The 25514-nt window shown below is 40.3% G+C and overlaps 2 protein-coding genes across 17 annotated transcripts in view; one reads left to right on the forward strand and one right to left on the reverse strand.

Moving 5' to 3' along the window:
• The window catches only part of Mlh1 (mutL homolog 1), a 46602-nt gene extending 28597 nt beyond the window's left edge, over positions 1 to 18005 (forward strand). For 2 of the 4 annotated variants that reach the window (XM_005383685.2, XM_005383688.2), the window contains exons 12-19: positions 1325 to 1701; positions 3674 to 3822; positions 10168 to 10276; positions 11993 to 12056; positions 15180 to 15344; positions 15890 to 15982; positions 16237 to 16350; positions 17472 to 18005. In XM_005383685.2, the coding sequence (XP_005383742.1) occupies positions 1325 to 1701; positions 3674 to 3822; positions 10168 to 10276; positions 11993 to 12056; positions 15180 to 15344; positions 15890 to 15982; positions 16237 to 16350; positions 17472 to 17639 (1239 nt within the window). In that variant the 3' untranslated portion in view covers positions 17640 to 18005. The remainder of the gene's footprint in view (positions 1 to 1324; positions 1702 to 3673; positions 3823 to 10167; positions 10277 to 11992; positions 12057 to 15179; positions 15345 to 15889; positions 15983 to 16236; positions 16351 to 17471) is intronic. The other 2 variants (XM_005383684.2, XM_005383686.2) reach the window with 2 other exon arrangements.
• A 1161-nt stretch (positions 18006 to 19166) lies between these two features.
• Positions 19167 to 25514, reverse strand: part of Lrrfip2 (leucine rich repeat (in FLII) interacting protein 2) — a 128648-nt gene continuing 122300 nt past the window's right edge. For all 13 annotated transcript variants that reach the window (XM_013513688.1, XM_013513682.1, XM_013513681.1 and 10 more), the window contains 4 exons: positions 25312 to 25432; positions 21598 to 21677; positions 20947 to 21051; positions 19167 to 20513 (listed from right to left, as the gene is read on the reverse strand). In XM_013513688.1, the coding sequence (XP_013369142.1) occupies positions 20403 to 20513; positions 20947 to 21051; positions 21598 to 21677; positions 25312 to 25432 (417 nt within the window). In that variant the 3' untranslated portion in view covers positions 19167 to 20402. The remainder of the gene's footprint in view (positions 20514 to 20946; positions 21052 to 21597; positions 21678 to 25311; positions 25433 to 25514) is intronic.

Here is a 25514-nt window from a genome sequence, read left to right on the forward strand (position 1 = left end):
CCCCCTGGTACCAGGCATTGAACTCTCGACCTTGCGCTTGCCAGGCAGGCACTGTGCCGCTGAGCTAAATCCCCAGCCCCTCCCAGTATTTTTTCTTAGCTATTAACAGGGCAGACTATTTTAATCCATTCTGATCTCTTTCATATTGTTGCTTGATGTGGTTGAGATTCAGAATGTTTCCCCAGAGGCTCATTGTGTTGAAGGCTTAGTTGCTGGTTGTGAGTGGTTGTGAGTTGCTGGAAGTGAGTGGATTATGAGAACTCTGACTTTCTACAGATAATATCATGATTATGATATTTTGGGGAGGTGATGGAAGCAGGAGGTGGGCCAAGGTTGAAGGGAGTAGATTATGAGAGGGCTCTTTCCCTCTGTTTCTGTCACCTTCCTGGCCGCCATGAGATAAGCAGCTTTTGTCTGCCATGTCCTTCTGCCTTACCTCAAGCCCACAGCAGTGGAACCAAACAAGTGTGACTGAAAGATCTGACACCATGAGCCAAAATAAACCTCTTCATCCTTTAAGTTACTTACATCAGGCATTTTGTCACAGTGACAAAAGGTGACTGACACAGTGCTCACCAGTCCATCTTTGTCCATTGCAGGCTAATTTCCATTGGTACCTTTGTCAACCCAGTTCTGTTACTCTTTTATAGTTCCTATGTTTCCTACAAGACAAGATGTGTTTTCCAATCCCATGCTCTGGGTTGGCCATTTCTCCGAAGAGCTCTGGTTCGTTTTCGTGGGGGTTGGTGACTATAATCTGGGATCTGAGGTCCTTATTTCTTTTGGGCGATCAGTGTTTTTGTGCCTGTCCAGTGGAGAGAGGCAGAATATGTATATTTGAAAATAGACAATAGAATGGTGGTTGTCCAAGGCTGATAGGAGGAGCAAATTGAACATTATAGTTTAATAGGTACACAGCTTAACTTTAAGAGGATGAAGAAGTTTTGGAGAAATGTACCGGACATAATTGTACAACACTGTGAATGTACTAAATGCCATTGAATGCTCACTTTAAAATAGCTAAAATGGTAACATTTATGTTACATATATTTTACCATAATAGAAAAATAAAATCCTCTTATAGCAGAAAAAATAGACAAAAATGTGGGAACTTTTCACTGACTTACATTTAAAATTTTTTTTTAAGATTAAGACTTGCTTAATGAATTTTATACTTATAAACCCTTTATTTTGGTCTAATTTGCTTCATAATACTTCTGTAATAATAATTATACATAGTTCTTTTTCTGGTAGTGCACCATTTTGGGGACCTGGACTTCTATCCTTCACATTCTGAGTCTTGCCACTGTCTTTTTTGATACAGACTTTGCTACCAGGACTTGCTAGTTCCTCTTTGGAGGTAGTTAAATCTACCCCAGGTGAGACCTCCTCACCTACTTCCGGAAGTGGTGACAAGGTCTATGCTTACCGGATGGTTCGTACAGATTCCCGGGAACAGAAGCTCGATGCCTTTCTGCAGCCTGTGAGCAAGGCCCTGCCCAGTCAACCCCGGGCCCACGACCCAGAGGATAGGACAGATGATTCTAGTTGCAAGGCCAGGCGGCAGGATGAAGAGATGCTTGAAATTCCAGCCCCTGATGAAGTGGCTGCCAAGAATCAGAGCATGGAGGAGGATGCTAGCAGGGGTGCTTTTGAAACAGCAGAGAAGAGAGCACCCGCTTCCAGCCCAGGCAACCCCAGGTATGCCGTGTGGGGAAGGTGCAGCTTGCCCTCTGTGTTCTTGAGTAACATTGTCTTCTAAGTGCGGCTTTTCATGAATCTCTTGTATCTTCTCTCACTTGAATTGTCCTCTGCCTCCACTGCGACAGTGCTGTGGCCCTGCCCACTATCTGCTTTTGACCATAACTTGAAAGCCACCACCACAATGTCCTCTGAAATGTCGTACATGTCTTTGGTTCTAAATATTAGTTTAAAACACATCAGAGAAAAGGCAGAAGGTGTATCGTTTGTTTTTAGTAAAACATTTGAGAAAATCTCTGCCCTAGAAGTGGCTAGGGAAAGAAGCTTGAAGCGATCTTCATTCTACCCAAGGGGTTGCCACCCCTTTCAAAAGAAGCACACTTTCTCAATCTAGTTAATAAACCCCCTGAATCGAGCTAGTGGTGAAAGAAAAGGGGCAGGACTGGTGATACTAAAGACTCATTTAGTTTTGAGCATTGCCAGCATATGCTCTGCAGGTTCTCTAAGGACATTAACTTGCTGATTCTGTAGGTGGCTATATTTAATGTGTACACCTGCAGAATGGAGAGCTCAAGGTGAAGTCATTTGCCTAAGGGTGTATGTGTACTTAGAGACTGACCGCCAGAAATCCTTGCGCTAGATGGCCACTTGAACTTGGATGAGTTACTTCAGTTTGTTCATGTTCAACTTGCTCATCCTAGCAAGATAAGTTCTAAGGATTTTTCCCAGAGAATAATAAAGTTTATTGATATTTATTGAGCAGCTATTGTATGCCAGGTACATACCCTATCTCATTGAATGCTCTTAAAAACTTGCAGAAGAAGCATTTCATTTATTTATCCCTTGGGGAATTAAGTGATATTTACCACATCATAGTCAAAGATAGATAGATATATACATAGATATATGTAGATATATACAGATATATGTGTGTGTATATACATAGACATATACATGTATATGTCTATGTATATACACACACATATATCTGTAGATGTCTTTCTTTTTTTTGAACAGGGTCTTTCTATGTAGTGCAGGCTGGCCTTAAGCTGACAATGTGGCCTGGGGTGACCTTGAACTCACAGTGATCCTCCTGCCTCAGCCTCCCAAATGCTGGGATTACAGGTGTGTGACACCACACTCGGCTTCAAAGAAATTTTTTTAGAGCAGAAGTCAGATCCTGTCACTCCCCTGCTGAAAATCTTCCAGTGGCTTCCCATTCCATGTTAGAGACAATTTAAAGCCCGGCCTCGCCTTCTCTTTGGCCTTTCACTTTCCTTCCTCTTCATGACCTCCAGCTATGTGGCTCTTGTGGCTGATCTGAACTGACTCAACCTCTGACCCTGTGGTTGCCCTTGCTGTTCCTTCAGCTTAAGAAGGCTCTGGCTTTCTGTCACTCAGGTCTCAAGGCTTATCGGTGCCAGAGGCCTTCTTCATCCATTTATGGTAACTTTCTCCTCTCACCTCCCCATCATTCTATTAATTGCTTTATTATCTAGCACCAATCACTACTAAAAACTATCCTTTTTGTTTCCTATTTCATTTTCACTCTCCCATTATAAAATAAGCATCAGCATCACGATGGCAGGCAGCTTTCTCATCACTGTATGTGGCTGGTACTTCAAAGTGCGTGATGGATTGATGGATGGAAAAGTGGAGGGAGGAAGAAGGAAGGGAGGAAGGTCCGTTCACTCGCTCGAGGCCCTGCAGCTCTGTGGGCTGAACCAGACTCCACCTCCTGGTTATGTACCCCTGTGTGGCCAGCTGCTGGGATCTGAGGTTTGTCAGACAAGCAGCACGCTGGAGAATAGCCATCCTCCTGGCCTGCGTCTAGCACGAGGATCTCTCTAGCTATGTAGAAGCTGCTACCACCTTAGAGAAGCTGTACCCATCTCCAAACTGCCACCAAAGTTGAAAATTAAAAAATTAAAAAGGAGAGTAAGAATCTGCTGGTTTCCTTTCTTCATTGCAGAAAGAGGCCTCGGGAAGACTCTGATGTGGAAATGATAGAAAGTGGTTCCCAGAAGGAAATGACAGCAGCGTGTACCCCTCGGAGGAGGATCATTAACCTCACTAGTATTTTGAGCCTCCAGGAAGAAATTACTGCACGGGGACATGAGAGTACGTGAGTGTTAAGATGTGCCTAAAACTCGGAGGGCCTGAGCTGCTGGCATTAAGCTTTTGGAACTGCAGACAGCATTCATGATCGCAGGGTGCCAACCACAGCGCGCCAGGCAGGCCTCTCTTCCCTTACTAGCCCGCAGCATCAGCAGCTTAGAAACAATTACAAGAGAAGGAGAAGGGAGGAAGAATTTTCTTTTAATTGCAATTAATTGGCATTCTCCTTAAGTAAGGCAGTCCTTTCAGTAATTTCCAGTTTGTTTCTCTTTTAGCATTGGAACGATCACCACAATTCTTTCCCTGTGGATGGAATGGGATCCATCCCATTTTGCTGCTAAAAGTTCACAGGCTTTTTTAGTTCCTGGCACTGTCACTTCTATTGTGTGACCTTCCACTTGTGACTTCACCTTTCTGTGCTGAAGTTTTTCCTCATCTATAAAGTGAGATTAATTTTATTCTGGAAGACCATTGTGCTAATTAGAGGTCAAATATAAATAAAGCACTAGTTACGGATGAAGGAGTCAGTAGATGTTTTTATATCCTAAGACGGAACACTTTTTAGACTACCTGATGGCAGCTGGGTACTGAGTCTACACAATTTAGTCGTGACCTCCCATTGTCATCTATTATATGTACCTGCCTGTTTTTCCCCTCCCTTCCTTCCTTCTTTCCTTCCTTCTTTTTTAAAAATTTTTTTTATTTTTTTGAGATAGCATCTTTCTATGTAGTTCATGCTGGCCTTAAACTCCCTGTGTAGTTCCGGCTGACTTTAAACTCATGATGGTCTTTCTCCTTCAGCCTCCTGAGAGCTGAGATAATAGTTATGTGCAACCACACCCAGCCTACATTTTTGACTGAAATAAATTTCAGCAGTGTATTTTAAAACATGTCCTAAAATGTAACTGTCCGGATTAATTTTGAAAGGGGAGGGAAGAGAGTAGTGAGGGAACAAGTCAGTACCTTCCTCACTAATCCTTAACCTTTTCAAACAGCTGCTCTGACTCACTGGCCTCTTAAATTTTTTTCTGTCTCAGTCACCACTTGTCTGAGCTAATTCGGAAAAGCCTCAGAAATTGCCTTTCTCTGTTCATTGTCTTTTCTTACCACTCTGGGCAAAAAATGCATGCAGGGTTTCTTACACTTGAGCAGGATAAAACTTCCTGTGACTGAGTTTTTGCCAGTTTAAGAAGTGGATGCCAGACTGGACGTGGCACACGCCTATAATCCCAGCACTCGGAAGGCTGAGGCAGGAGGATCGTTGCGAGTCCGAGACCAGTCTGGGCTACAAAGTGAGCTCAAGGCCAGCCTGAACTGCATAGCGAGACCCTGTCTCAAAAAGACCAAAAAAAAAAAAAAAAAAAAGAAATGGATGCCAGTTGGCTTTCTGATTTTCATTCCCATAAAGACTTGTTCTTTTGGCTCTTCCTCCAGTATTAACTTTCAAGTTGGGAGCTTTTAAAGCACTTTTAAATTTAAATACTATAAGGAAGGTGGCTGTTTCTTGATTTCTTTAGCAGTTCTCCTCAGTAGTTTTATATCCCGCACACACATACACTCACGCATATTTATCAAGTGTGGCCAGGCTTAGGGTCTTGCTAAAGCTAAAATGATTACATTGTCTCATTTTTTTCTCTTAGTCTTGTGAGGGAGACAGAGCAGATGCTGTTATCTCATATTTTAAATGAGGAAATGGAAGACGAAGTGGACAGGTTTTTTGAAACATCCCAACAATGCAAACCGGCCCAGAGCCAGGCATGGTGGTAACACCTGTAGTCCCAGCTACTTAGGAGGCTGAGGTGGAGGAGTCACTTGAGTCTAGGAGTTTTAGGCTAGCCTGGGCAACAAAGCACAGTGTGTGTGTGTGTGTGTGTGTGTGTGTGTGTGTGTGTGGTTGTCACTGGCAATGGGCTTCTCACTGGAAACTTCACCCAGTATTTAAACGCAAAATCAGGTTACTGGCCTGTGTAGGACAAGCATACAATGTGATTCTGACCCCTTTAGCCAAAGTTGGTGTCTTCAGACGTGGAAGGTGTCCCGCAGGGCATGGAAGCTTCTACCCTGCAGATAATCACGAGGAACCAGAAGACTAGGTCCTTCTTTCTGGATCCTTCCTTAGAGTTAGCTTTACGTGTTCTTCGGAGAACAACATGCCGAGGCCCAAGGCCTCTGCTGTGAAGTCAGGTGCATGGTCTGGCTTTTGAAACACAGGAGGATTCTGACAGATTTTGCTCCTCACAGAATGGCAAGGAAATGGCATACAGATTTCTAGGGCTCTGGGGACATTAGGATAGGACTGAAATACAGGTCTCCTGTGTCCTGGTAAGAGGTGTGAAGAGGCCCAGGGAAAAGGAGCCCGTGCTGGGTAACTCGATGCTGCCCCCTGCTTACCCGTCCCTGCTGGTAGGGCTGCACTCCACTAGCTGCAAGTGCAGCAGAGCAGGCCATGAACATTCTGCTCGGAAAAATCTCTGACCTGTTTTCAGTAGATTACACTGCTTTTTCTTTCCTCCAGTGCCTCATTATTCAAGATTATTTGATGTTCTCCATCTTTTAAAATAATCATTTTCCGCCTACGCAGAATATCTTGTAGAGAGGATAAATTTCCAACGGGAACAGAGGGGAACACTTACTCCAAAAATGAAGAAAATAAGCCTTTTTTATGAGGTAGAGTAGTCACAGAGCTTATGTAATAGTAGGAGAATGTACTTACGGTGCCCACAAGGTGAAAGAAAAGGTACAGTAGAAACATGTACAGGCTTGTTGCTGTACGCTCCTTCTTTCCCTGATTTCTCCCACTCGTCCTGTCTTCCTTTTAGGTGGGTGGTATGTTTACTTCTTGCATAAAAAATCATGATGCGGGGTGTATTGGGGAGGTAGCTCAGTGATAGAGGACTTGCTCAGCCTATGTGAGGTCCCGGGTTCAGTCTCTAGCACTAATAGTAATAGTGCTGATAGGTAGATAGATAGATAATCATTTATATATGTAGAACTAGAGAAAAGAATATCTGCAAGAATATTGCCCACTTAAGAAACAGAATATTGCTGTCACCCTTGAAATAACTGTATGCGTCCCTGCCCCATCTCCTTCCCTTGTCCCTTAGTGATAACTACTACCCTGAGTTGTGTTGATTATTTCCTTCCTTTTTATTACAGTTTTGCCAGCTGTTTTCCTTTTTATTATAGTTTTGTAGTCCTAAAAAAATTGTTGAGTTTTGCAAGCCTTAAATTTTATACAAATGGAACTATACTGTACTTATTATATATGAATACACATGTATATTATATTCCTAAGATTTATTCATCTTTTTAAAAAGCCCTGGTTTACTTTACGGATGTAATGGATTCTACTTCATGAATATGCAGCTCATTCATTGTGTTGGAGGACATCTGGAGGACTCCTGTGGACTCAGGCGCCCGCTCCTCACCTCCTCACATTGCTTCCTGACCCTGAGTTGATCCCTGGGTTGGCACACAGATTGGGAAGCTCTGCTGCTGAAGTATTTTATATAGGACAGTTACTTCTGTATCATAAAATGACAGATTGTTTTCTTTTTCGGGGGGTGGGGGTGTTTCCGGTACCAGGAATTGAACTCACAACCTTGCGCTTGCCAGGCAGGTGCTGTGCCACTGAGCTAAATTCCCAGCCCCGACAGATTGTTTTCTACAGGAGCGTATTCATTTACGTTTCATTTACGTTTCTTCCAGCAATGCACAGAAATTGTACTTGCTCTTTCTCTCCAGTATTTGATATTGAGACTGTTTTTTACCAGTTGGTGATTGTAAAACTGTATCCAATGGTGGTTTTTATTTGTATTTCCTTGGTGAGTGATAAAGGTTAGGAAGTATATTTCCTCTTATGTTAAGGGCCTGTTTGAGTTTTTTACCCCCATTTTTCTGTTTTTATTTTTTCTGATGATTTGGGAGGTTACTTCTATACTCTAGATAGTAATCAGTTGCATGAAGATATCTTCCTCCAGTTTAGGGTTTATTCCTTTATGAACACTTATTTCATGAATAGAAATTCCTTGGTTTAGTGTAGGCAGATTATATCAGTTGTTCTCTACAGGATTTTCACTGTGGCTTTTATTTTTGTTTTGGTTTTGGGGGTTTTATAAGCTAGGGTCTCACTTTGTTGCCCAGGTTGGCTTCAGACTCCTGGACTGGGGTGATCATGCGGCAAGCATCCCGAGGAGCTGGGACGATAGGCGTGCAACACTGCACTCCACTGTTTTTTGTTTTTTTTTTTTATCTTAGGAAATTCTTCTTAGCTCTATGAAAATTAAGGATACACTGTATGGGTATGTGTGTGTGGGTGTGGGTGTAGTGCTAGGGAAACATGCTGTTATATTGCCTCCTGAAAAGCTTATACTTGAGTCGCACCCAACGAAAATTGATTTGGGTATGTTGTTAAATTCCAGTTTCTACTTGATCATCTAATTATTCTGTGTTATAGCTGTAAGTTTATTTTACCAGTTATTATTTACTCAGTTGTGCCTGTGCCTGAAGCACATGCTTCAGTGGGATCTTTGGTGGCTCCTTTCAGACTGCTTTAAAAAATTACCATAGACTGGGTGGCTCATTAAACTATAGAAATTGGTTCTTATTCTGAAAGCTGAGGTGTCTAAGATTGACATGCTGGCAGATTCATTGTATGGTGAGGGCATACTTCCTCACAGACGATGCCTTCTAGCTGTGTGCTTACGTGGTGGAACAGGCCTCCTGGCTCTCTGGGGTCTTTTGTATCATTAATTCATCATGAAGAGGTACCCAGTCACTTCCCCAGGACACCACCTCTTAATACTATCACTTCGGGGGTTAAGATTTGAACATGTCTTGGAAAGACACAGCATTCAGATAGTGGCAGTGGCAAACGGAGTTTGCCTTCTGTAGTTCACCCTTATTTGAAAAGTAATTGTTGAATTTAGAATACCAGACCAGCAATTGTTTTTCCTGAGAGTACTGAAGGTATTTTTGTTTTTTCTGATTTCTCCTACTGTAGTTGAAAATTCAGCCATCAGTCTTATATTTAGTACTTAGGGTGTGGCCGTTGCTTTCTGAGGGATTTTAAAATGTCTTTCTTACTATCCTGCAGTACCTGTACATGTCAGGTATAGGTTCTGCTGTATTTTGTAGAACTCTGACTTGACATTTTTTCATCACTTCTGAGATGTTCTTAAATATTCTGTGTTTAAAGTCTTCAAATATTAGCCTCCCTTTTGTGTCCCTTCTGGAAGCTAAGTGATATATTTATTATCTTCCATGTTACTTTGTTAAGCTCCTTTTTTACATATGTTCTCTTTACTTCTCTGTGTGTTTTAGATAACTTCTTTAGATCCAGTTTCCAGTTACCTTGTCAGTATTGTCTAATGTGTTATATCCATCTTGATTTTAAATTATAGTTACTGTATTCTTCATTTTTACAATTTTTAATTGGTTCTTTTGGAAATCTCCTTGAGCATTTTTGATAGTGCCCTGATGCATAATCGTAGTTTTAACACCTTTTGAACATACTGAACATACTTATTTAACGTACTCTTTATTGATATTTCTAAGCTCAAACGTTTGCAGATCTCATCCTGTGGTTGCTTCTTAGTCCAGTTCCTCACACTTTATCTGGGTTGAAGATGGATTTTTCCAGGAATAATTTGCATTTGACTCTAACGGGGATATGGAAGAACAATCAGCCCTGGTATCATTTTAAACTAAAATGTCCACTTAAGGTTTTCAAGCAGTCTACTTAGCATAAATTCTGGCTACAAAAAAAGCATATGAAGACCAGATTATTATTACACACTCTTGGAAGTTATTATTTCTTTACTATTTGGCAGTATCACAGTTTGAGGTGGCATTTTTGCTTAGTGCCATTTGAGGGAGAGTAGGGTAAGCATGGAACGTAGTATAGTTTCCGTTTCACTCAAGGTGTAGCCCTTGGGATCTCAGCTTCACACGTGGAGCAGTGTCTCCTGGTAGACTGCCCCTTTCAATCTATTTCTAGGATTTTGTCTTCCTTTTGCACAGTCATAGAGCCTATGAAAACTAAAGTTCAGAATGCCTCAGATTCCTCTCATCTTTAGATAAACTTAGCTTCAGAGCTCTCATTACTTCTCTAGGTTCCTGTTGTGTCTTTGATTTTTATCCTTGTATATTCCATAATACTTTAGAAATTTTTGCTGCATTTTAAACAATCAGTTATGTGTTCTGCATTTGATTTATCTCCAGCAGGAGGCTCAGTTCAGCACCTTTGCTGTCTGTTGTGCAGTTCTGGTGCTTGGAGCTGTGGGGTATGAAGCAATGTTGGTAGGGTTCTATTACTTAGCCGGTTTTTGTTTTGATTTTGTCTTCCAGCTCTCCGGGAGATGTTCCAAAACCACTCCTTTGTGGGCTGTGTGAATCCTCAGTGGGCCTTGGCACAGCATCAGACCAAATTATATCTTCTCAACACCACCAAGCTTAGGTAAGTCAGTATGTGAAAAAAAGAATGACCAGACTAAAACAGCAGTGGTGAACCTATGGCACACGTGTCGCAGTGGGCTGTTTGTATCAATTAAAAGCTCTAAAAGGTTCAGCATCACTCTACGAGAGGAATGGTACAGGGCACAAGAAGCTGGGGAAAGCAAGATAAGTGGTTGGAAAGGGCACAAGCTTGAGAATCAGACAGAGGTGATTACAAAATCAAGTCTGACCATTTTCTATTTGTATAACCATGAGGAAGTTACTTTCTTAGACTAGCTGTCAGATTTCTCACCTGTAACTTGAGATATTACTACTTAAACTTATTTCTTGCAAGATTAAGAAATAACTTAAGAACGTAGTCTTCTGTAAAGGCTTAACACTCAGTTAAATGTTGGCTGTGTCCAGATGTTGAGGGCTTGGTAATGTTAGAGAATTCTGCTTTGTGCAATAGGTACTATGAGGGAGCCAAGAAAATCTGATGCCCCCTAGCTTTGGGGATGCGCCACAGGCTTGCTCTAACCACCAGACAAGCCAGTAGGGTTGACTCGCACATGAAGGGTGACCCTATAGAACCATATGCCTTGTTCATTGCTGCTGCTATTTCTGTTGTTTCCAGGGACCCTGGTAGATCAGCTATCGAGTATAGAACCTATATTAAATTTGTTCTCAAATAGACAATAGATATAGACTCTGCCACCTTGCATGTACTTGACATAACTTGTGTGGGTTTCTTTCCCTCCAAGTCCTATGGCCTCAGAGTTCTTGGCCTTGTCAGTGTGGCAGCCACTATACATTGCTTGGACTTGTCACATTAAATAAAATCCTCACCGTTGCCTCACAGACCTCTTTAGGTACTCACAGTTCATTCTTCCAAGGCTTGGAAACCCTTTTAGTGTAATTCTTTTCAAGTTCCATTGTCTGATTTGAAACCCTTTGGAGTGGTATAGTGAGCTATCACTTACTACTTTGTTAGGAATTCTACTCCCCTTGCTTTTTCTTTGCCGGTACATCTAAGTGCATGACTTCCAAGGCTCCAAATCACAATTGCATTGAGGTTTTCACCTTACAGACACAGATCCAGGCCATTCCCAGTATTGCAGCTACAGGTTTAGCATCCCTAATCTGAAGTCCAAAATTCTTCAAAGTCTGGAAGGTTTTGAATACCATCATGATGCTACAGGGGAAAATTACACACCATGAAACTTTGTTTCATGCACAAAATTTTTAAAAATATCATGTAAAATTATCAAGTTATGTGTGTAAGGATTATGTAATATATAAATGTATTTCTTGTCTAGACATGGGACCTATCCCCCAGATAGCTTATATCTATGCAAACATTCTAAACTCTGGGGAAAAGTGACTTACAGGTTTAAGTGGGGGAAATGGTAAGCAAACAGAATATTTCCGTGTTCCACTATAGGGTGTTAAAAACCTCTTATAGCAGCAGAAAAGTGGGGACAAGCAAGACTTAGTGTTCAAACCTGTCTTTAGAGGCTGCCCCCCATCATCCCTGTCCGGAGAAGATGTTGGAAATCCCAGGTGTCTGCAGAAATGAGATCTTGTTAGACTGGTAACTGGACTTTGTAGCAAGGCAGAACCATCTGTATGGGCCACTTGTGTTTCAGGGATTACTTCTCCTATTTGTCCCAATTTGATTGGGTCTCAAGCATGGATTCAGCTCTTTCTTAGGGTCACTTTTTTTTTTTATTTTCAGTGAAGAACTGTTCTACCAGATACTCATTTATGACTTCGCCAATTTTGGCGTTCTGAGGTTATCGGTAAGTGTATTGCTTCACTTCTGAAATTTTAACTGGTCATTTCTGAAGAGTTCTATAGTATCTTAGTATCTTATATTAAATTTTCTTAAGTATGCTCCTTAAGAGTTTCTGTATTGTACATTTTGTATTTGGAGTTACCTAATTATCTTTTAGCCAAATAGTCATTTGGTAGCCAACTTTAAAAAATGTTAGTATTGAAATGGATATGTATATATCTCCTTAAACTTGGAAAGAAGTAAAAATGGAAATAAACATTCTGTAGAACCATGATCAAAACACAACCTCTAGTAATAATTTTTTATTTATTTGTGTGGTGCTGGAAATCAAACCTAGGGTGCGGGGCTGGAAATCAAACCTGGCTGTACATGCCAGCCCGGCACTCTGCTATTGAGGTACATCCCTGTGCCCCTAACAGTTTTGGTCTATTTCTTCCAGGACTTTCAGTGCCTAATTTTAATTGAGTAAAAAATCATACTACCCCTCTTTAGAACTTTTTTACTTGATATACTCTATAAAAATGCCTACTAGAATTTTAAATATGGATTATTTTAAAACTGTGGATCCAGTTGGAGAAAAACTTGTGTTAGATTAATCCCTTGGTATTTCACATACTTTATGCTATTGTAAATGGTAAACGATTTTTTAAATTTTAGTTTCCAGTTATTTATTGCTAACATATAGACATACACATGAATTTTGTACATTGATGTGATACCTTGCAACCCTGCTAAACTTACTAGCTTTAGTAACATTTTTATAGATTCTGTTAGATTTTCTGTATAATCATGTCCTCTGAGCAGAATAAAAGTTGTGCCTCTTCTTGTCCAATTTGGATGGATTTTCTTTTTCTTGACTCTACCGGCTAAAACTCAGTGTTGAACAGAAGTAGTAAGAAAGGAAATCCATCTCTTGTTCCTGATCTTAAGGAGAAAGTATTCAGACTTTCCTCATTAGGTATGTTGTTAACCATAGTGTTTTCATCGATGCCCTTATGAGGGTGAGGAAGCCACCTTCTATTCCTTGTTTGCCTAGAGTTTTATTTAGGAATAGTGTTGAATTTACTCAGATGCCTTTTCTGTATCTATTAAGATAATCATACAACTTTTCTTTTTTAGTTTAGTAATACATATAGTATAATACATTGACTGACTTGGGTATCTTAAGCCAATCTTACAATCCTTGGATGAACACTACTTGGTCAGTATGTACTGTCCTATTATCAGATTTTATTTACTAAAAGTTTATAATTTTTGCATCTATGTTCAAGAATGTTACTAGCATGTAGCCTTCTTGCATTTTCTTGTGTGGTTTTAGTATTAGGATAATACTATCCTTTTTTAATGAACTGGAAGTTTCTTTTCCATTTTCAAAGAGTTTGTATAGAATTAGTCTCATTTATTCTTTAAGTTTGGAAGATTCATGAGTGAAGTCATCCAGACCTGGAATTTTTTTTTTTTTCTTTTCTTTTTTTTGGTACTAGCAATCAAACTCACAGCCTCCTGCTTGCCAGGCATGTACTGTGCCACTGAGCTATATCCCCAGTCAAGACCTGGAAATTCTAATAAGTGAATGTTTTTGGTACAAATTCACTTTCTTACTAGATATAGAGCTATTCAGGGTTATTTCTCCTTGGGTAAGCTATGGCTTATTTTTTTTCAATAAACCTGACCATTTAATCTAAATTTTCAAATTTTTGGCAAAAATTTTTTAATATTTCTCTTCTTTTAGTAGGATAACCTGTTTCCTAATACTGGCAATTTAAGTCTTCTTTTCTAACTTGGTCTGGTAAGAGGTTTATTAATTTTACTGATCCTCTCAAAGAACTTTTTATTTCATACTTTTTTTTTTAATTTTGGTTTTCCATTTTGTTGATAACTAATCTTTATTTTTTAATTTATTTTGGTGTTATTTGTCTTGTGCTTTACACTTCTTAAGTTGGAAGCTGAGGTCACTGGTTTGAAACCTTTCGTTCTTTATAGTACAGGTATTAAGTGCTGTGAATGTCCCTTAAGTATTACTTTACCAGCCTCCCACAAAATATCCCATTTTCACTCAGTTCAAAATACTCTGTCAGTTCAAAATAATTTGCCTTTCATTTCTTGTACCCACAGATTGAGAACTGTGTAACTTAGTTTTATCTCTTAGGAATTTACCAAAGATTTATTACTGATCCCTTAATTTAATTCCATTTTGGTTAGAAAACATACTGAAACTGTTTTATACCCATTGAGTCTTGTTTCATATGTTGTGTGTACCTGAGAATTTAGATGCTCTATAAATGTTGTGTCAAACTGTGATGCTCAAATCTTCTATATTCTGATTTTCTGCTTGTTCTGTTAATTACTGAGAAAGGGATATAAAAAAACTATAATTGTGGATCTGCCAATTCTCTTTGCAGTTATCTTAGCTCATTTTGGGGTATATAAGCATTTAAGACTGTTATGTCCTTTTGAGTCCCATTATGAAGAACAAATACTTCATGTTTATAACATATGTAGAAGTATCATAATAATAACATGAGAAGAGAAAACAGTGGAAGATTATACTGCATATTACTCATTTTTCTTCCCCATAGGATTTACCTGAAATGTTATTCAACTTATTCTACCTCCTTCGTGATTTAATTATGGCTGAGACAATAGAAAGGATGTGCCTATTTTCTAGAAATACAAAAATAAGTTGCATCCTCAAGGCTGCGTAGAAGTAGCTCCCCATGGATTTACCCTTTCTACCTGGTTTGTAGGGGGGCGTTGGTACTGAGGTTGAAATTCAGGGATGTTATAGCAATCACTGAGCTTTTTTTTTTTTGAGACAGGATCTTTCTAGGTTGTCCTGGCTGGCTTCTAAATTGGGATCCTTCTTGCCTCAGCTTCCCAAGCTGGGATTACAGGTGTATGCCACTGCCCAGCTACGGGTTTGACTACCACATCCTTTTGTTGAAATGCTCATTGACAAGAAAGAAGTTTTACTGTGGACTGTTCATGGCCAATTGGTGGTGTTTGTGGTTTTTCACCTGCTGTCCTGATAACATTGTGACTATTCTGCTAATAGTTTATGGGAATTCAGGCTTTATTTAGATACCCTGTTAAGGTTTTGCTCCTTAAGGTTCTTGTTCTTTCCTAGGAGCCAGCACCACTGTTTGACCTTGCCATGCTCGCCTTAGATAGTCCTGAGAGCGGCTGGACAGAGGAGGATGGTCCCAAAGAAGGTCTTGCTGAATACATTGTTGAGTTTCTGAAAAAGAAAGCCGAGATGCTGGCAGACTATTTCTCTTTGGAAATAGATGAGGTGTGATGGCAGTTCTCACGCTACTGTTGTATTCTCCAGATGAGTTACATTCCTATATGAGGGCCAGATTAGGCCTCCCCCAGAAGCAGCATGGGACCTACTACATCCTCTCCACCCCGCACCTGCATTTCTAGGTTACACAACTATACTATCACCCATTCAGGCCGCTTTTGTTGTCGAGGTGAAGGACCCAGACACGAGGGAGAGATCAATTCCAATTCTCTGTTGGCTGTAGTAAATAAGATTGTACTACTTGCTCCAGTTTCTTCCCGTTACTCCTTGATCTTAGGGGATTTTCATCTGGATGTATTCTTTGATTAGTAAGCAGATCCAAAGGGAAGGTTGTTCTGCTGCATGTTAGGACAAAACGCTGTTTTAACTGCTTAGCTCTTCTGACCGCAGTGCCCAACCCAGCTCAGTACCTAGAATCTTAAAGTGGCAGGTCTGAGGACAAGGCCAGGCAAAGCACTATAGAGAAATATAGTTCATGTAAACCGTAACTGCATTATCTCTTAACCCCTTTCTGACCGTTTCCCCATATGTAGGAAGGGAACCTGATTGGATTACCCCTTCTGATCGACAACTACGTGCCCCCTTTGGAGGGATTGCCTATCTTCATCCTTCGACTAGCCACAGAGGTAAATGATCAAGCAGATACTAAGGGTATGTTTATGTGTGCTAGAGGGACAGGGTGCATGACCCCACCTCCATCTGAACTACAGATGTCAAGGGGAAACACCTGAAGGTGCCATCGTCACCAATATTCATCAATATGCAGCAATCCGTATTGCCTAAAATGCCACATTTCATTTTTTAGCTTTCTGTGGCTCAATTTAAAAATGAAAATGTTTAAAGCATTACTTGTCTCAAAGTGTTAAATTCTTTGAAACAGGTAAATTGGGATGAAGAAAAGGAATGTTTTGAAAGCCTCAGTAAAGAATGTGCCATGTTTTACTCCATCCGGAAGCAGTATGTGTCAGAGGAGTCAACCCTCTCAAGCCAGCAGGTACTGTGGGGTGCGCACTGGCACCCTGGGAAGGGGAAGGGCCCACATGCAGCCTTTCATGGCACTGTATGTAACGAGGGTCAAATACAGTGGCCAGCTCTGATTTTTTATTTCCTTCTGCTAGTCTAGAACATACCTCCACGGTGATTTCAAATGCTGTCTAATGTCGAAACACAAGCCATTATAGTGAGAGAGGAACCGGAGTTAGACTGTACAAGGCTGATAGGTCTAGCTCCCTTTGTAGGCAGTTAAATCCAGATTCTAGCTCAGAACCCCAAGCCTGTTTCTGCCTTACATCTGACCACTGCACAAGGCTCTGTAATTCCCCTTACAGGTCAGCTGGATACAGAGAGCTTTGGTTCGTAATGTTTGTCTAGTCAGGTAACAGTGTTTTTCAACCAACATATATTTGAGGGAAGAGGAAAGTGGTAAAAACAATGTAAGAACCACAGGATAGCCACTTGAACACAACACTACCTGATGATTGCTTACAGCCATCCCTTGAGGGAAGAGGTTTGCTCCAGTTGCATCCATGAGGAAGCTGCAGGACAGATGGTGTGCTCAAGGATTCCAGAGTCTTTAGGTGGTAGAGCAAAGATTATATGCTAGGTCCTACAGCTCCTTTTTCTAGGGAATTTCTCCCTCCAGCGAACAGGAGGAGGCAGCACACTTGCCAAACTGTGCTGAGAATCTTTTTGATTGGAAACATGTGCATCAAGGAAAAGACAATGACATCATTGTCTTGTACATGAGACAACTAATGCGTAGAGAGGACTGACAAGGCAAAATTATCTTTTTTTTTTTTTTTCCATTTGTGGCGCTTTTAGGCAAACATGGCTACTTGAATTTAGGTATTTATCCAGACACCAGTCAGGATCAGACATAGAGGGCCCATAGGAAATCGTTCCACACAGCAGTGACTGCTTTTTCTCTCAAAAACCTTATTCTGTGTATTCAGGCCTATGGGCTCCCCCAAAAAATGGTACACAGAAGCCACTTCCCAAGCTATAGACCCCATAGTCCATTACAAGCCACAATGACTTTCCAGGCCCAATGCCCATCTTGTCAGCCAGGAAGCTCCTATGTGCCAGGAGGCTTACGACATTTAACGTGTTTTCCAGAGTGAAGTGTCTGGCTCCGCTCTAAACCCCTGGAAGTGGACTGTGGAACACATTGTCTACAAAGCCTTCCGTTCACACCTTATGCCTCCAAAACATTTCACAGAAGATGGAAATGTCCTGCAGCTTGCTAACCTGCCAGACCTATACAAAGTGTTTGAAAGGTGTTAAATATGATCATTTATGCAATACGGGCTGTTTTGTTCTTGATTTATATCCCAATGTTAAGCAAAGGACTTAAGGTTGAATATTTGCACAAGTAGCACATCTTCATGCACAGTGGGTTGTAAATGTGAGATTTGTCCTAACATGATTTCATGTTAACTTCATTACATGTGAAAATTTTTCTAGATCTATTTTTGCTTATTATATACCAGACTGTGTTGAAGAATCCCAACAGAAGTCTGAATGTGAATGGGAATCTGATAAGAGTGCTCTTTAAGCACCATGAAGAATTCTGAAAAGGTCTTAAAGCCTAGATCATTCTCTAATTCTTCCTGTATTCTGGTAAATTTCCATTATTAAATGCTAAATATATGTGTCAGTTCAGATACCTATTAAAAGAAGACCTGAACAAGTAAGAGACTGTTTGACATCAACTATTGAGAAAGACTGAATTAAGAATCTGTATCTTTAGTAACAAAAACTAATTTATTAAGGTAAAAACTTGAGGGAAGGAAATAGTCCTTATCCATTCTGTAGTACAAACTTTTAAAGTCTACTCTCTTATGGCTAGGAGTACTGGCAACTTAAGTTTCTAGGTATTCTTGTCTGAAGGATAATGTACAAGTATAGATTTACATTACTAGGGCCAAAATATGCCACCTTAATATTAGACTACAATTGGCACAGGCCTGTAATCTCAGCACACGGGAGGCTGAGGCAGGAGGATCGTTGTGAGTTTAAGACCAGCCTAGGTTACAAAGTGAGCTCAAGGCCAGCCTGAACTGCATAACAAGACCCTGTCTCAAAAAACAAAACAAACAAACAAAAAAAAAGACAAAAAATATTAGACTATATTGATAGAAACAGAGTCTTTGGCACAGGGAGAAAGACTGTGTGTTTTAAGGTAAAATCCAGGTACAGTGGTATTTCGGTTCACAAACTTAAATTCTTCCCATGATTAGTCACAAAGTAAATCGGATGAGAACTGAATCAAATTCAGTGGTTAGGCTCAATGCTGACCTGATGGGGAAATTTGACTCAGTTCTCATCCAGTTCAGTTTTCAACTAGACTTACGGAAAGAATTTAAATTCATGAACCGAAGTAGCACTGTACTAGGACTCAATGAAGAAAGTTATGTGGAAAAGAACAACATATGAATGGAGCCATTTCATATTAAAAAGACTAGGACAGCAGAATGGAAGCAACACATTTGTCATGCTATAAAAAAGGCAAGATCAATTTCTGGCAGTTAAAACTCCGAACAGAGATGAGGCTCCATGAGCCCAGGACGCGCACAGGCCAAGTGCTCCTGAGTGGAGAGGAAGTGTGGTTTCCCAGGGGAGGGAGAGCTGAAACGCTCTGTGTGTTAATTCCATCTGGGGGATGAGAGGCTAACTGCATTTCGGAACATTCTCTTACCCATCATCACCGCACATCTGCTGTCACTATTAGAAAATTTACAGGACACCAGTTCATTTCAGGAGCTTGATTTCCGTATCTTTAAAGTGAAGGATAATTACTCTAAAGAAGGGAACAATTACTGGAGATTTTATTCACTTTTGAGTTTATTATCTAGTTTCAAGTCTAGTTGTATTATCTTAAATGGTCTTAATTCATTAAAGTTTTCCCCAGTATATTTTGTTTAAGCACTTTGAAGCTACATAATCATTTCCATAAAACGACCTTGATTCTGACAGCAAACGAACATCACAAACCCTGCAAAGTGGACATATCTGTAACTTCAAGGTTTAAAAACAAAACAACCTCAGATTGAATGCCTTTAGATGAAATTAACAGTTCTTAGAAGAAACGGTTCTATATTCCAGATTACTTTTCCTTGAGAGAGAAAAGAAGAGCAGCAAGACAGGAAGGTATGGTTGCCATGATTTGCTTTTAAAGGCTCTTATATCAAAATAAATGTGTCAGTAGCCAATCATGGTTGGCAAAAGTGTTGTGTTTAATAGAATCTTCAGGCAGATCGCCCACCTGCCTGCCCTTCCCCTCCCTCCACCTCAAGGCTTGCCTGAGGTTTCATTTCACAAATAAGCAGCACATGAAAATACTTTACAAGATACAGCACAGTGGATATGGAAGATTAAGGACCCTACTCTTGCTTTAAGAGTAGAAGTCTTGGACTTCACTACCCCATGCAGTAAAGCAAGTTTTATATACACTGCCCATGTATTTTCCTAACATTTTCTTATGTAAATTTAAATATTTTACAAAAAAGGTTTTTTCCCTCTGAACATAAATTTGAGTGAAACACAGATTCTCCAACAGTGAAGTTGTTTTCTTCACTAAGATATGAATGCTGACGGAAGGGGAAATGTCTTTTGCCCGCTGGAGGTCACTGAAGTCTGCACTGCACTGTGGAGAAGGCACTTGTGTTTTCTGAGGTCTCCAGCGAGTGTCTCGGTGAGCACTCAAAACTGCTGTCCTCCAGACCCCAGCCAAGGCCTCCAAGTGCCCAGTCACTGAGGCAGCTGGGGCGGGGGGCGATGAGTAAACTTGATTCTGAAATTAAAATTTAAAATAAAGACAGCATGGACCAGTTTTTAGTCTAGAATAAAACTACAAACAAAAACCAAAGTGTTCATTCATTAAGATTCAAACCTACTTCATTCTCATAAATTATAAAATACAAAGGTGCCTGTTTTAATGACAAAACAAACAGTACTTGAAAGGCGTTTGTGTCAATATACAAAGAGTCAGTCCCACTGAGCCAGGCAGGCCCCACAGAGCTGCACACAGGCCGAAGGGTGACCCTCCTACTGCTGGGCCAGAAGTGCTGTCCTGTTGGCCTTCATCTTCTCCAGCCGCTTGGCTAGGTGGCTGTTAGTCATTTCCATCTCCTCAATCTTGTCCAGTGCTGTTCTTAACTGGAGACAGGGAAAACAGTCGTTTTACATGGTCAGCAACCAAACTGGTACTACTCTTCTAACTTCCTGGAGAACTGAAGCAATGCTAGTTGCTTGGGACAACCCTTTCCTCCCTCCAGTCAGCAAAAGATGTGAACAATGATGCTGAAGACTGATTACTTAAATCACAGAAAGGACATCGAGAAGTTGCAGAAACAGGCTCGATCTGAAACAAAAACTAAAACTACTATTGTACTTTTTAGCTTGACTGACCAAACCATCCAAGTAAATGGCAATCGCTGCATGTCCAAAACCAACCCATGTAAGAAACTAAGTGATATTTCCTTAAGATCTGACCCACTATTAAATTTCTTACACATTAAAGAAGTTTATTTGCAAAGGATTTTTGTCTTTTAGGACTGCACTGTCCCAAGAAACATATAAAAACAAGAACCTCTCGTTGTAGCTTCCTCTTTTCTGCTTTCAGTTCGTCTTCAACTTTCTCAGCATTTTCAGCAGCAGTTTTGTATCTCAGCACCTGTCCTTCAAGCCGGCTAATCTATAAACATACGAACATGATCAGCTTCTAGTCCTTGCCACCAAGTACTTGGTAGCCAAGATGGAAATACAATGTCATCATGATTTCCAAGGAATCTAACACTAACAAACCCCCTTAGGGTGAGTCACAGCTCTTCTCTAACATTATTTATAAATCAAGAAAGATTCCCAGGGAGGATTACAGCTGTAATCATTACAGGGCCCATTTCCCATGTTAAATTTTACGATGACTATCTTGTAAAAGTGCCAAAGTAGCATTGTAGAAGGAAACTCACTCAATGGAGTTTTTAGACTTCTGAAATGTACACTAAATGACTTTGTTATAAGCTATGATCTTGAATTCTCCTGAAATACCTACAAAGAACAATTATAGCTACCATTTCCTATATTTTCAGAGAAAACAAGCCTGGTGTGCTCTGCTGGCTTTTCTATTTTAATACAGAGGACTTTTAGAAAGACCTGCAGAAGCAGCCCACAGAAACCTAGGCATTCTTAGTTTTAGCCATTTAGGAATTTAAATCACTTGGTACCACACAGAAGTACTTACACTTTGCTCCAAGGTAGTTATATCCTGTTCTGCTTTTGAAAGCTTAAATTTGTATTCGCTTATTTGTCTATTGGCATCTCCTGAAACAGAAGATATAGTGAATTTATCATCACCCAGAGAGGAGGAATTGAAACACCAGGCAGTGATGCCTTCCGGAGCATATAACGGACCATGCAGGCTAAGATGACAAAACAAATACTCAGCAATCAGCAGTCCGTGTTCAGGATTACACACACTTGAAAAACCTCCAGCACTTACGCTGCTACAGTAGCCCTTGCTCAATACTGAGGCTAAGAGTCATTCTCTACATCTTGATATGTATGAGAACTTTAAGAATAGAGCCCTGCCAGGTAGCAGTGACTGCCACAGACTTACCTGCAGTCCTGTGGACCACAGAGTCTCTATCTCACAGGACTGGGCCCTCTGGTTCCATGAATCCAGCCCTGCAACTTTCCATTCCGTGTTCTGCACCTCTGCTCTCCCACTCCTCAAGTCCCTTCAAGACTGTGCTCATTTTCATTTCCATTTCCCTCCTTACTTAGAAGGTTTCCTAACCTCTGCGTTTCATTCTTTTTACGACATTTATCATGTGCTTTTAAAATACTGTATCTAAAAAGGGGCCCTGTCTTAGCCTTTTAATAATTCTAGTGAATTAACTGCAATACGGGGGATTGAACCCAGGGCCTTCACACTGAACTACATCCCTAATCCCTTATTTTGAGACAAGCTGTCACCAAGCTGCCCAGGCTAGGCTCAAACTTGGTGATTCTCCTACCTTAGCCTCCCAGAGGGCTGGGGTTACAGGCATATGCCACCACATCTGGCTTAGCTTCTTAAATCAACTTCTGTACCTAGCCAAACACTTTGCACACAATGTATGCTTCAACAAACACTTGCTGAAATAAAAGCTTTTTGATAATATGTTGCCATAATATAATAGAGCTACAGATCATCCGATTTAAGAAATAAATACTTTAGGGGGGCAGAGTGGTACATGTCTAATCCCAGCACTCTGGGAGGCTGAGGCAGAAGCATCACAAGTTTGAGCCCACCCTGGGCTACTTAGGGAGACACTGTCTCAAAATAAAAAAAGGACTTTGCTCCATGCAAAGGCCCTGGGTTCAATCCTCAGTATCACAAAAAAGAAAGGAGGAGGAGGAGAAAAGAAAGGAGTTATTAAAAATAAGCTTACATCAACAAGTGAATAAAGAAAATGTGGTGCATATATACAATGGAGTACTACACCAAAAAGGACAAATTTGAATTATCTGTAGAAAGATGGATGCCCCTTGAGACCATAATACTTCCTGAAATATATCAGACACAGAAGCTTAAATATTGTATGATTTCTCTTATAAGAGAAACTCAAAGTATAAATAATTCAAAGAGCAAAGTAAAAGCTGAGGTACACCTTTTGTAAAAGGGAGGGGGAGCTAGAGTTGGAGAGAGGAAAAGTAAAAACGATTAAGATGCCGAATGTACATGGACAGGCCCCCCGGGATGAATGTATACCTTATGTATGACAAACATGTACTAATAAAATAAATAGTTCAGAAATGATAGGGAATAAAAATTCACTCTGAGAACCCAAATTTAACAAAAGTCACCCTCTGACATGATAATCAAATCATAAGGGTTACAGAAGATGAATCAAATATAACCTACCAAAGGAAATACTCAAATGATCTAACTCAAGAACTTTTCTCCATTTCTACATGACAAAGGTTACAAATACGTATTATATATAGTCTTTCCCAGAGATTTTAATGGGACAGTTACTGTCATCTCTAAAGTAACAGGGTTATAAAACCATCCACTAAAGCTAACTCTGTTAGTGAAGACAACTATTCCTGAGCTCTAAAACAAGCTTTCAGGGTCTCATTTTGTTTTGTTTTGTTTTGTTTTGAAATTCTTATCCCCAGCAGTCTACTGATTGTCAACACGTTCTGGCTCCTCCACAGGTACTGATTCCTTCCTGTTTTTAAATGTGCAAATTCCTTGACTCAGTCATTCCATGACTGAGAAATCCCATTCTAAGAACTGCATCCAACAGCTAAAGTGCTGTCCAGAAGCAAAAGTTGCCTGGCCGCTTTCCTGGCCCCTTGTGGTCCAGAGGACCCGTCTGACTTTCTTTTCACCATCCAGGTCCAACCTTCCAGAAGTCTGGCTCAGATTGCTCATTCAATACCTCCATGCTGAGTATCTTTACCTTGCCTTCTGCAAAAATGACCTCTACAATAGCTATGTGGCTCTAGGAAGCATTCACAACTAAATGCCAGCCCACTTCTCTTCAATTTCTCTTTTTTTAATCTGCTGTTTTAGGCCTGTCCCTCAATTCTTTCTCCTGCCCTCTACAACTTTGAAAACAATCATTGTGCTAGTTCAGGCTCACCACCATAGCTTCCTAACTAGCTAGTGCACCTCTGATCAATGTCCCTGTCTTCATTCACCCTCCACATTAAAATGATATTCTAGAACAAGATAGTGCCTGAGAATACCATGAGCATCCTAGCTGATATCCAAAACAGGAAGTTACTAACCTTAAAAGTTAGTACTACTAATCCTAATCCAAAACATATTTTTTATGCAGTTTAACTCAAATTAGAAAAGGCCATGGAACAGTCAAGATTTTAAAATAAGCTGTCAGAAAAGCCACCATTAAATCAGAAAAATAAGTCTTTCCCTACCCCTAACTCATACATCACCACTAACAAAGGCTAACTATATATGGATGGCTGCTGAAGTACCTCAACTACAGGATTTAGAATGAGTACACTATCTAAAAATAATAGGTCAAAAGTACAAAGAGAGAAAAACTGGAATAATTTTGGGAAACTTGAGCAGACTCAACTTTACTTTGTGACCTTGTTTAAAATTCCATCTAAAGATTAATCTGGATTAAAAACAGTACTTCTAAGAAAATTCGGAAATTACTCAACATTGGTGTGAGTCCAAATCTCCTCTTAGCCAAGATAAATTCCATAAACTTTGATGGGAAAAGGTGCCACATGGTAGCTTGGAGATGGCACATGAATGGGGAAAGGGACACTCTCAGCACTGAGCAACTACTTTGAAGATAACAATACGCAGTATAGGCCTGGGGAGAGCCCAGTGGCACAGCGCCTGCTGGCAAGTGCAAGGTCCTGAGTTTGACTCCTGGTACCAAAAAAAAAAATTTTTTTTAAAAAGCAATATACAATAACCATCGTTAATTTCTTGATCATCTTGTTTTGAAATTCTGCAGCATTTTTTCTTTTAAAAAATTTTTAAACATCCAGAAAAAAAAAAGCATTTCACTATTTACGAAAAGTCCCTAGAAATCCCTTTGCCTAGAAAGGGTAAAAGCAATAAACTTATCCTTTTATAGCCCTGAAGCCACAAGCAAGGAGAGCCTATGCTTAGCTGTCTGACTAATGAGGCTGCTCTTCCACACTGGCTGAGGCCTAGCCAGTCTTTTTATCACAGTCCTAGCACCACAAGCTTTTGCTATTGCTGGTGTTGAGGGCAGCTGGGAAAGTCACCTGTGTACTTCCAATTATTTTTGTATACTGAAAATTTTCTAAAGAATATTTAACAAAAAATATAACTTCCTGGATGTTTCCATTTATAGTAAAAGTAACAAATTCCATAGTGACTCCAGCAGTCTTCCCATAACCTCACTCTGGGGACGCAGCTTATACACAGACAGGGACTGTCTTGTCCCCTAATACTTACTCTGCATTTCGATGAACTGCAAGTCTGAGCCATTCTGCAGTCCTGCCAGGTCACCTGCTGTGCCATCATTCCTGGAGCACTTTTGCCGTTCTTCCTCTAACTGCAGCTTCAGTTTTCTAATCTGAAATGGAAATGAAAGTCACCATCAAGACCCACTCTCTCAAATGAAGCAGATGCTTGGCCCAGGAGCCACATCAGGGAAC

Source organism: Chinchilla lanigera, unplaced genomic scaffold (assembly GCF_000276665.1).
Source record: "Chinchilla lanigera isolate Chin_1 unplaced genomic scaffold, ChiLan1.0 scaffold00020, whole genome shotgun sequence".
Classification (NCBI taxonomy): domain Eukaryota; kingdom Metazoa; phylum Chordata; class Mammalia; order Rodentia; family Chinchillidae; genus Chinchilla; species Chinchilla lanigera.